Source organism: Heterodontus francisci, chromosome 13 (assembly GCF_036365525.1).
Source record: "Heterodontus francisci isolate sHetFra1 chromosome 13, sHetFra1.hap1, whole genome shotgun sequence".
Taxonomy (NCBI): Eukaryota; Metazoa; Chordata; class Chondrichthyes; order Heterodontiformes; family Heterodontidae; genus Heterodontus; species Heterodontus francisci.
The window spans coordinates 3,085,887-3,098,148 of NC_090383.1; the positions used below are offsets into that span (position 1 = coordinate 3,085,887).

At 48.7% G+C, this 12,262-nt stretch overlaps 1 protein-coding gene across 4 annotated transcripts in view; it reads left to right on the top strand.

Moving 5' to 3' along the window:
* Positions 1-12,262, top strand: part of slc1a4 (solute carrier family 1 member 4) — a 60,633-nt gene that overhangs the window by 30,734 nt on the left and 17,637 nt on the right. For all 4 annotated transcript variants that reach the window (XR_010976142.1, XM_068044258.1, XM_068044260.1 and 1 more), the window contains 2 exons: positions 6,269-6,435; positions 9,148-9,381. Coding sequence is in view for 3 of the 4 variants with exons in the window: in XM_068044258.1 (XP_067900359.1) it covers positions 6,269-6,435; positions 9,148-9,381 (401 nt within the window). In the remaining variant the exon portion in view is untranslated. The remainder of the gene's footprint in view (positions 1-6,268; positions 6,436-9,147; positions 9,382-12,262) is intronic.

The window sequence follows — 12,262 nt, forward strand, 5'->3', positions numbered from 1 at the left end:
TATGAGTGGCATGGACAGAGTGGATAGTCAGAAGCTTTTTCCCAGGGTGGAAGAGTCAGTTACCAGGGGACATAGGTTTAAGGTGCAAGGGGCGAAGTTTAGAGGGGACGTGCGAGGCAAGTTTTTTACACAGAGGGCGGTGAGTGCCTGGAACTTGCTGCCAGGGGAGGTGGTGGAAGCAGATACGATAGCGACGTTTAAGAGACATCTTGACAAATATATGAATAGGAAGGGAATAGAGGGATATGGGCCCCGGAAGTGCAGAAGGTGTTAGTTCAGGCAGGCATCAAGATCGGTGCAGGCTTGGAGGGCCGAATGGCCTGTTCCTGTGCTGTACTGTTCTTTGTTCTTTGTTCTTTGATCAGCCATGATCGTATTGAATGGTGGAGCAGGCTCGAAGGGCCAAATGGCCTACTCCCGCTCTTGTGTTTCTAATAAGGAGATATTAGGGCAGGTGACGAATAGGCTGTTCAGAAAGGTAGGTTTTAAAGTATGTATCAAAGGAGGAGAGAGAGGTGGAGAGATTTAGGGAGAGAATTCCAAAAATCTTTGGACTTAGAGGCCAGAGTGCTAGCACTGAGTCAGGCTGACAGTTGTAGACAATCAAAACATCACAGATGCTTGAAATCTGAAATAAAAGCAGGAAATGCTGGAAATACTCAGCGGGTCTGCAGGTATCTGTGGTGAGAGAAACAGCGTTAATGTTTCAGGTCTGTGAACTTCATCAGAACTGGAAGAAGTTTGAAATTTAACTGTTTTTAAGGAAGCACAGAGCCAGAGAGAAACAGTGTGGGAATGGAGGAGAGAACAAAAGGGAAGGTATGTGATAGTGTGTATGGTTTTTGTCACGTAAGCTCTCCTGCCCACTACCTAATAAATAGGATTGGAAGTCATTCAAGCAGAGAATGATACAGCACAGGAGACTCTGCGGCCTATCATGCTTGTGCTGGCTCTTTGACAACGTGATCCAATTAGTCCCACTCCCCTTGCTCTGTCCCCATAGCCCTGCAAATGTTTTCTAGTTCAAGTATTTTTCCAATTCTCTTTTGAAAGCTCCTCTTGAATCTGCTTCCACTGCCCTTTCTGGGAGTGCATTCCAGATCACAACAACCCACTGTCTCATATCGCCTCTAGTTTCTTTGCCATTCATGTGAAACCATTTCACATTTGAGAAAAGTATCTAATTCCTGTCTAATGGAGCATGGCAGGTAGAATGATGGAGTGGGGGGCGGGGGAGCGGGGGGCAGGTGGATGGGGTGGTGTGGGGAAAATCTTTTAAAAATAGACAAAGCAATTTTCTTTCAACAGGAATAAGTCACCTACCTGGCAGGGGAGAGAACGTGATCAGTGGCCTTTGATCCTGTTCCAGGTAGGTTTTGAGTAAAATGGTTGTAACCAATTCTAGAGCTTCAGGCCAGGGAGTGCGTAACACCGTTCGGGTGGTGGTGAAGATAATGAAGGAGGTGCACCGGTTGACCGTACCTTCTTCATTAAGAAAATCCTTATTGATTGGTGTGGATTCCAAGTGACGTTTAAGAATGTGGCGGGAAACATCAAGTTCCTGAAGGTGTTCAAGGAGAAGGGAAACCAGGTGCCGTTGTCCATCCTCATAGTGGAACCACTCTTCACGCTGCCATCACAACGTGACCGGGTGGTGACGATTCACCTCTACAACCCCCATGTTCCGGTGGTGGATGTACTCACCTTTCTCGCCAGGTACGTCGAGGTGGCCGGCAGCAGCACTGATGTCAAGGACCCCTTTGGGATTTGGACCAGCAAGCAGCAGGTCAAGGTGACCTTGAAGGTCGATGCCAATGGAGCCATCATCCATCCTCCCTCCAGCTTCGCTATCGGGGGAAGTCGAGGCTTCTTGGTCTACACTGGGCAGCCCAGAGTTTGTCGCAGCTGTGGCAAATCTGGTCACGGGGCAGCTAACTGCAGCACAGTCGTCTGCAAGAAGGAAGGCCATCAGACCAAGGACTGTAAGCAGAGTAAGTGTTGCAACCTGTGCGGTGAGGCAGGCCACCTCTACAAAACCTGCCCCAAACACTGCCTCAGTTATGCTCAGGCAGCAAGGTCCAAGGAAAGGCCGGGAGAAGGAACGGTGAATGTGTCTGGTGCTGGGAGGGAGACAATCAATCCTCCCTGCAGCGAGGAAAGTCTACCTGAGAAGAAGAAGAAAGGGGAGGCAGCTGTAACCAGTGACCCAGCACCTACCCTGCACCCAGAAACCCCTCCTCCACAGACAGAATCAATGGAGGAGGAGGCAGCAGATGGACAAACAGGTCAGTGGCAAGTGGTACAAAGAAAAACCACAAAGAAAAAACCTCCAAAAAAGGAACAGGTCACCACCCAAACCAGTGGCAAGAGGAGGCTACCGTCTGAGACAGAGAACAGCAGCTCCTGCTCAATGGACGAGGAAGGGCTAGAACGACGGCACCTGCAAAAGAGGCGGCAGATCTCAAAGGAGCTGGAAGATAAAGCCCCCCAGCCCCCGGGCACTGGAAGCTGTGATGCGCCCAGCACCCCCCAAACCCAAAGCACTGAACCTAGTGACATGGCCAGCGCATCCCAGCTCCGGGACACCGAGAGAAACGAGGCGTCTGGCGCACTCCAGCTCCGGGAAGCCAGGAGCAGTGATGTCTTTGAGGACGAAAAGAGGGGAAAGACACCAACAGCAGAGGAGAGCCCAAACCTTGCTGCCTACAAGAACCCCCGATGTCACCCCAGCGGAACAAAACCCCCATGAGTAACCAGGAGGGGTTTCTGAGCCCAACGAATGTGAAACACCTTGTGTACACTATGGGTATGCAGGAACATACCCAAGGACTGGGACTAGCAAGGACAAATGGTGTGGGAAGCAACACCCAACTTTAAAATGGGTATAAAGATTGCTGCGATTAACGTGCGTAATAGTAAATCCACTACACGATGTGTTTCGACCTTGGGTCACCTCGCCAAGGTCAAAGCCGACCTACTGTTTCTGCAGGAGTGTGGAATACCACACCTCAGCACCTACAGGCAATGGTTGTGATGGTGGTCCCACGGGCCATCGATCTGGTCGGGGGGTAATGATTCCCGTTCCTCCGGCCTGGGTATTCTGCTGCGGTGAGGTAACTTCACCATCTCCGAAGTTAAGGAGGTGGTGGGCGGTCGCCTCCTCATAGCAGATGTAATGTACAATAATGCTCCGCTCCAGTTGATCAACGTGTACGCCCCGGTTCAATGCAGCGAGCGGCTGACCGTCTTCCAGCAGCTCCCACTGCTGCTGGTGACGTCCAGGCCGGTGATTCTAGGCAGTGATTTCAACTGCATCATCGATGCGGCTGGACGATCCGGCAGTGACGACAGCAAACTGGACGCTACGTCCAGATTCCTAATAGAAACAGTTAAAGATGCCAAACTGCATGATGGCTTCAGCAAACCTGCAGACGGAGCGCAACGTAGATACACATGGTCAAGATCGGACGGGTCTGCCCGTTCCTGGATTGACCTCCTGTTTGTGTCCCGTGCTGTCACGGCAGGGGGATATGGAAGCTGAATGTTACACTGCTAATCCCAGAGAACGCTGAGGAACTCAAAAGGGATTACAATGGTTGGAGGACCGTGAAATCCCTCTTTGAGTCTCCAGTTCACTGGTGGGAAGCGATCAAGGAGAACATCAAGAGGTTCTTTATCCTCAAAGGTGTTCAGAGGGCGAGAGAGAGACAGAGGGAAATGTCCCGACTCCAGAAAAGTATGCAAAATCTGCTCTGGCTGCAGTCGATGGGGGTCGAGGTCAAGGAGGATCTCCATGAGGTGAAGAGCCAGCAGGCCTCGCTCTTTGCCACGGAGGCCTCCAAGATCATCTTCCGGTCCAGAGTCCGCTCCATCGAGCAGGATGAGACGTGCTCGCGTTACTTCTTCCAAAAGGTACACAGAGAGAGCTCTGTTATCAGCAGCCTGAAGGAAGAGGATGGCTCGGTAACGTCTTCGCAGTCCGACATACTAAGGATCAGCAAATCCTTTTATGCTGGGCTGTACGACGTGAAGCCCACACAGCAGAGCCTCCCAGTCCTTCCTGTCATCTATCACAGAGGTCTTAGATAACAGCAGGAGGGAGAGACTGGACAAGCCGCTAACTCTGGACGAGCTGACAAAGGCCGTCGAGTCCTTCGAGACGAGTAAAACTCCCGGAAGCGACGGCTTACCGGTCGAGTTGTATTCGGCCCTGTGGGACTGGGGTCGGCCCGAACCTGCTGGAAGTATACGAGAGTATGCTCCTGGCCGGCAGCATGTCAGAATCCATGAGAAAAGGCATCATCACCGTCATCTACTAGCGGAAGGGGGAGAGGGCAGAAATCAGGAATTGGCGGCCCAACTCACTTCTTAATGTAGACTGTAAGATTCTGTCAAAGTCATCGCCATTCGAGTCAAGTCTGCTCTGGAGTTGGTGATCCACCCTGATCAGACCTGCACTGTACCCGGCAGGAAGATCTCTGATAATCTCGCGCTACTCAGGGATACGATCGCCTATGTACAGGACAGGAGGGTGGACACCTGCCTCATCAGCCTGGGCCAGGAGAAGGCTTTTGACAGGATATCACACACCTACATGATGGACGTGCTTTCCAAAATGGGGTTTGGGGAGGGAATCCGCAAATGGATCAAACTGCTCTACACAAACATCAGTCTCAATCAATGGGTGGGAATCAGAAAGTTTCCCAAACCTGTCTGGAGTCAGACAGGGCTGTCCTCTCTCCCCGGTCTTGTTTGTTTGCTGTATCGAACCTCTTGCAGAGTCCATTAGGAAGGATGCGAGCATAAGAGGGGTGACAATCCCAGGCAGTGGAGGCACTCCGGTTAAAACTTCCCTGTACATGGATGACGTCGCCGTCTTCTGCTCAGATCCGCTGTCCGTGCGCAGACTGATGAGCATCTGCGACCAGTTCGAACTGGCCTCAGGAGCCAAAGTTAACCACGGCAAGAGTGAGGCCATGTTCTTTGGGCTGACCGATCCTGACTACCTGAAGGTGCTGGGGATATGGTTCTGAAGGGCCGGGGCGTGCACCAAAACCTGGGAGGAGCGAGTAACCAGGGTACACCATAAGCTGAGCATGTGGGAGCAGCGATCTCTCTCCATTGTGGGTAAGAACCTGGTCATCAGGTGCGAGGCGCTCACGTTGTTGCTGTACGTGGTGCAGGTCTGGCCCATAACCCACTCCTGCGCTGTGACGGTCACCCGAGCCATTTTCCGCTTCATCTGGGGATCCAAAATGGACCGGGTCCGGAGGGACACAATGTTCAAACCTCTGGATAAGGGTGTGAAAAATGTACCCATCAGGCAGTGGTCTGCACGGAATGTCCTCAAGGCCCTACTGGAAAAGGAGATGGTGGATCCTTTCGGATGGTTCCCCGAGCAGACCGCCGAAGTCATTTGGCAGAACGCCTCATCATCAGAACTTTGAAACAAGCACCAAGACTTGACTGGTGGTGAGAAGGGCCCTCCCCGTCAGATCCTTCCTGCACGCCCGGAGTCTCACCCCCTCCACACGCTGCCCTCGAGGTGGCTGTGGTGGGGAAGAGACAGTTGCCCACCTCCTTCTAGAATGTGTCTTTGCAAAGCAGGTGTGGAAGAGATGCAGCGGTTTTTGTCGAGGTTCATCCCAAGCAGCTCTGTAACACAGGAGTCTGTGCTCTACGGGCTGTTCCCAGGGACGCACACCGAGACAAACATCAACTGCTGCTGGAGGACCATCAATTCGGTGAAAGATGTTCTTTGGTCTGCCCGAAACTTGCTGGTCTTCCAGTGCAAAGAGTTGTCCACGACCGAGTGTTGCAGACTGGCACATTCCAAGGTCCAGGACTATGTGCTGAGGGACGCACTAAAGCTTGGAGCAGCCACTGCAAAGGCTCAATGGGGAAAGACCACTGTGTAAGGGCCCCCCACCAAGCTGAACTGAGGGGCTGGACCCATGGGAAACCCCTTGGGCTGTATTCACCAAATATGGGTTTGCTGCAAAATGTACATGGCATGTAAAATGAAATGGAAGGGTTGTGAGGCAACTCACTCCTGTATTGAAGAAAACTGATTTCCTTTGCACTCTATGGAATGTTTTTAATGCATTTTTTTTTACAGATTTTTATGAATAAAGTATATTTTTGAGGGTAAAATGGAATGTCACTTCTAGCTTCTCCATGTTTGTGTGAAAAATACGACAGTGAGCATCATATTTCTGTGATATCCTCTGTTCATTCCTATGCCCTGTATTTCTGTTTGTGATTCTAGTTTCCCATTGGGACTGAAGTGGAAGGTATGAACATACTGGGATTGATCCTCTTTGCAATTATTTTTGGAATAGCCCTCAGGAAGCTTGGCCCTGATGGAGAGCAGTTGATTAAGTTTTTCAGCGCCTTCAATGATGCAACTATGATCTTAGTTTCTTGGATTATGTGGTAAGTTATTCAGTGTTGTGCCAGTTGGAATGTATTGGCTCAATCCCCGAATGACATTGGGCTAAATTTTATTAGCTGGACTGTCTCAGCAATTTTTCACAGGCAGCCTCCTAATTGGTCCAATTAAGGACAGTGGGCGGGCTCCTAATGCTGCTGCCCAATCAGGCAGGAGACCTCGGCCGTTAAGAAGGGAAGTAAAACATTTTTTACAAACATCATGGGACCCAGTATTGAAGGGAAAACCCCTCCCGGGAAATTCTTCTTGTTGTGGGGCTGCCTTCTTTGCCCACAGCCCCTGTTTGTTCCATTAAACCTTTGACCCCAGACTGCTGCAGGGAGACCACCTCCATTTAGCATGTGACCGCCCCATGCGGCTGGGTGTTGCCCTGCTGTTGGCAAAATGCTGACAACACTGTGAAATAGCTCCTAATTGGGCCTTTAATTATGGAAATAGACTACCCATCTCCTTGGTCCATCCCACGTCTGGTCCTGCCACTGAGAAAATGCCCCAACTGCAGGACAGTGTCAGGGAGCCAATCGCACGGGGCTTCTCACGATTTTACTGGCTCTGCCTGCCTCCCAAGGGCCAAAGGGCGGGGGGGGGGGGGGTGGGGATGGGGGCGGGGGAGGGTGGTGGGTGCAGTTAAAATCGAGCAGGGGTCTTTCCTGTTCTGATTTGACCAACTGCAAGTTTAAGTCCCAGATGACAAGAACACTTTACTAAACTGGTGAGATCTTCTTTAAGTATGCACATCAACTCCGATGACATCATCAAGGCCCAATGCGCTATTTTAACTCGAGGCCTGCGCTGGGAAGCTGTGGGGGATTTCTCGCGACAGCAGACCTACTGAGAACCACAGCGAGGGCCAAAGTCTTTAACATGTTTCCTTGCAGACCAGGAACGGTGCAGCATTTTGGTCTCTCTCCCTAAGGAAGGGTATATTTGCTTTGGAGGGTTTACAACAAAAGTTCACTAGTTTTACCTCTGGTATGAGGGGATTGTCCTGTTGTGGAGAGATTGTGTAAATTGGGCCGATACTCTCTGGAGTTTAGAAGAATGAGAGGTGAGCTCATATGTGAAACATATAAAATTCTTAGAGAGTTTGACAGGGTAGACACTGAGAGGCTGTTTTCCCCTGGCTGGAGAATCTGGAACTAGGAATCAGGTTGGCCAATTAGGACTGAGATGAGGAGAGGTTTCTTCACTCGGAGAGTTGTGAATCTTTGGAATTCTCCATCCCAGAGGGTTGTGGATGCTCAGTTGTTGAGTATATTTGTGATAGCGACTGATAAGAGTTTCAATCCCTCAGGGAATCGAGGATATGGGGAGCAGGTGGGAAAGTGAATTTGAGGTAGATCAGCCACGATGGTACTGAATGGTGGAGCAGGTTCGAGGGGCTGAATTGCCTACTGCTGATCCTATTTCTCATGTTCTTAGCGGGAGCAGAAGTGCCCTCCACTACAGCACCACCACTCCCACCCCACCCCACTCCCACCCCACCCCCCCCCACCCACCCCGCCCCAGATCTCCCTGATCACGAACACCTAATCTCCGTTTTGACATTTTTAATTGACCCCCAGCCTCAACTGTTTTTTTTGGAGGATAGAGTTCTAGATTTCCACTGGTTTATTCTGGGTCGAGGAATTGCTAGATGGGGAGCCAATGTAGATCAGCGAGTACAGGGGGTGATGGGTGAATGGGATTTGCTATGAGTTAAGACATAGGCAACAGGAATTTTGGAAGATTTCAAGGTTTCTGCCTTGAAGCCTCAACAGCGTTTTGGAGGAGAGAGTTCCAGATTACCACTGGTTTATTCTGGTTTAAAGTGGGTCAGAGAAAGCAGCCAGAATTGTGGTGTGAGCATTATAATCAGTCTCAGTATTGCTGGAATAGAGGGGCGGAAGAGAGAGATTTTAGCCTGTTTCCCTACTCCTGACTCTAAATTAGTGATCTCTGTTGTGAAGACTATATTTTTATTTATTCATTCATAGGATGTGGGTGTCATTGGCAAGTCCAGCATTTATTGCCCATCCATAATTGCCCTTGAGAGGAGGGAGAGGAAATTAGAGAGTAAATATTGTCTTTAATTGTGTTAATAATCCTTGTCTTTGTTACCTCCAGACTTGACTATTCCAATCCTTTCCTGCCCAGCCTCCCATCTTCCACCCTCCATAACCTTGAACTCTTCCAAAATTCCTGTTGCCTATGACTTAACTCGCACCAAATCCCATTCACCCATCGCCCTCTGTGCTCGCTGACCTACACTGGCTCTTCATCCAGCAATGCCTCGATTTAAGAATTCTCACCCAGTTTTCAAATCCATCCGTGGCCTCGCCCCTCCCTATCTCTCCCGGCCCCACAACCCTCCGAGATATCTGCGCTCCTCTAATTCTAGCCTTTTGATCCTCCACCATTGGTTGCCCTGCCTTCAGCTGCCTGGGCCCCAAGCTCTGTAATTCCCTCCCTAAACCTCTCCGCCTCTCTCTCCTCCTTTGAGATGCTCCTTAACATTGACCTCATTTGCCTGGTGTCTCCTTATGTGGCTCAGTGGCAAATCATGATTGATAATGCCTGAGAAGTGCCTGGGAATATTTTATGATGTTAAAGTTGCCATATAAATACACAATGCTGTTGCTGTTAATATTTCACTCTGTAATGTATCCTGCCTGTAACAGTTCACTGACGATTGTATTATGTCTTGTGTCAAACAGGTATGCACCAATTGGAATCCTGTTCCTGGTTGCCAGCAAAATAGTGGAGATGGATGATGTTGTCTCCCTGGTAACCGGCTTGGGAAAATACATTCTTGCTTCCATATTGGGACATGTTATACATGGAGGAATTATTCTGCCCTTGATCTATTTGCTGTTTACCCGCAGAAATCCATACAAGTTTCTGTTAGGCATCATCACCCCATTAACAACGGCATTCGGAACATGTTCCAGGTCTGACTTTAGTTTGATATTTTAAGTCTTCAATGGGTAGCAATTGGGAAAACAATTTTCTATTTACAGCTATTGAGATTATCAAATACTGCTGGTCCAAAACAAAATTCAACACAGAGCCACATAGGAGATATCAGGAGACCAAAATTGGCCAAAGAGGTCGGTTTCAAGGAGCTGAGATCACCTCTCAGTCTGGTACCCGCCAGAGAGCAGAGACCCATTCCACTCAATCTCTCCTCACTGGTCTGCCCTTTCATCCCAGGGATCAATCCAGGACAGATTCCTAGGAGGATTTTGAAAAATGCAATGAGGCAACAAAGCAAAGTGGTTTTGGGAAAGTTCCAGAGACTGGGTGTATTGAATGAACAATCGACCAATAGTGTGCTGGAACCCAGATAGAAATCGGAGTTGGAGCACGGAAAATACAGGCTTGGAAATCTGAAGAGAAGATTGCTTAGATATGGTGGGATGAGATCATGGAATCGTTTGATGACGAGGCAACATTGATGCATTGGTGAACTAGTGGGGGTAGATGAGGAAGGCTTAAGGGTACTTGACACTTTGCCTAAGACAGAGTACAGACTGTGGCGTTCTGGATGAACTGAAGGTTTTGTAGTGTGCAGATGGGAAGGTTGACCAGGAGACCATTTGAGAAATTGATTATTTTATAAATTTATTTTCAGGATGTGGGCATCGCTGGCTAGGCCAGCATTTATTGCCCATCCCTAATTGCCCTTGAGAAGGTGGTGGTGAGCTGCCTTCTTGAACCACTGCAGTCCATGTGGGGTAGGTACACCCACAGTGCTGTTAGGGAGGGAGTTCCAGGATTTTGACCCAGCGACAGTGAAGGAACGACGATACAGTTCCAAGTCAGGATGGTGTGTGGCTTGGAGGGGAACTTGCACGTGGTGGTGTTCCCATGTGTCAGCTGCCCTTGTCCTTCTAGTTGGTAGAGGTCGTGGGTTTGAAAGGTGCTGTCGAAGGAGCTTTGGTGCGTTGCTGCAGTGCATCTTGTCGATGGTACACACTGCTGCCACTGTGGTGGAGGGAGTGAATGTTTGTGGATGGGGTCCAATCAAGCGGGCTGCTTTGTCCTGGATGGTGTCAAGCTTCTTGAGTGTTGTTGGAGCTGCACCCATCCAGGCAAGTGGAAATTGTGGAGGTGATGAAGATGTGAATTATGATTGCAGCAAAGTGGGAGTGTCAGATTGGGACACACAATGTTTCAAAGGTGAAAATTTGATTTTTAGGAATGACTGGACTTTTTTGCATCTTTGGAATTTTACAGTAGTGATCTTGCACAGAACCTTCTCTGACAGAAAGTGTAACAACTAGACAGGAGAGAACCCACAGTGGCTCTTTAATAATGAGACTGAAAGCAGAATTCCTGACTCGGGTGTATACACTGTTTATTATTTAGGAATCTCTGACAACTGTTTGTGATGTCAGTACATTGCAAGGTAATGATGAAAGATTATGAGTGATAGGCTTTTCCCTGAGATGTCTTTAGCAGGTGTAATGGGAGAACTGTTAACATTTATCAGATAGTCACTCCCATTGAGGAGCTGGGTAATATAATTGATGTCGTAATGGACACTTTGCTGGTGGAGGATTTGCTCACCCACTACTTAAAGATTCAAAGTGTTTGCTTGGGATAAAAGCTTAATATTTAAAAGGATGTCATAAAATATCTTGCAACAGAAGCATCCCTATACATTGCTGTTGGTGTGATAGGGAAGAGAACTAGTCAATCATCCATGGGACTGCACATGGAGAGTCAGTACCGGGTCAAGGTATGGGGTTGGATCAAGGAGTGTGAGGGGGAAGTGGGGTAGATAGGAAAATAGAAGAGGGGGACAGGGGGAACATGGGTGAGGGTGAGAGGAGGACAGGGGACAGTGGTTGGGGTAATGGTGCAGGAATGTAGTGGTTCTGTTTTTGGGTTGATAATGCACAGGCCTGGTCTAGTAATCCAGTAGGGCAATCCAGTAGGGCGAGTTCAAATCCCATCAATGCAGTTTTGAGAATTTAGTTTCAGTTTTAAAAAATCTGGAATTATGAACACCTGAAATGATTAACAGCAACCACAAAGCTGTTGGACTGTTGGTAAAACTCACCCAATTCACTAATTTCCCTTTAGGGAAGGAAACCTGCTGTCCTTTCCCAGTCTGGTCTATATGTGACCCCACCAACATGGCTGATCCTTAATTGCCCCCTGAAGGGACCCAGGAAAGCACTCTGCCATATCAAAGGAAAATGAGATTAAACCGATGAACTACTTGACAGTGAATCAAGGCATAGCCAATGCAGTCGACCCCTGTGAGGTTCTCCTCACTAATACCTGGGACTGGCGCCATAGTTGGGAGACCTGAGGTCGCAGTTTAATGCTTTGGTTTTCCACAACTTCCTGAGTTATCCAGCTAATTGTGCAACTCCTGATCACCATCTTTTGGAAAATGAATGGGTAGAGATCTCAGACAAGAATAGAATCAGTCTCAGCTGTGATGCCTCCACAGTCAAACAGCCCACCAACATTTGCTATTTTTACATAGAATTTTGCAGCACAGAAACAGGCCATTTTGTTCTACTGGTCCGTGCTGGTGTTTATGCTCCACATAACCCTCCTCCTACTCCTACATTATAACCTTGACAACATATTCATCTATTCCTTTCTCCCTCATGTACTTACCAGCTTCCCATTAACTGTATCGATATTATTCACCTCAACGACTCCTTGTGGTACTGAGTTCCACATTCTCACCACTCTCTGGGTAAACAAGTTTCTCCTGAATTCTCTTTTGGATTTATTAGTGACTATCATATATTTGTGGCCCCTGGTTGCTTCACAAATGAACAGTAGCCTCTCTATCTCATTGATTTA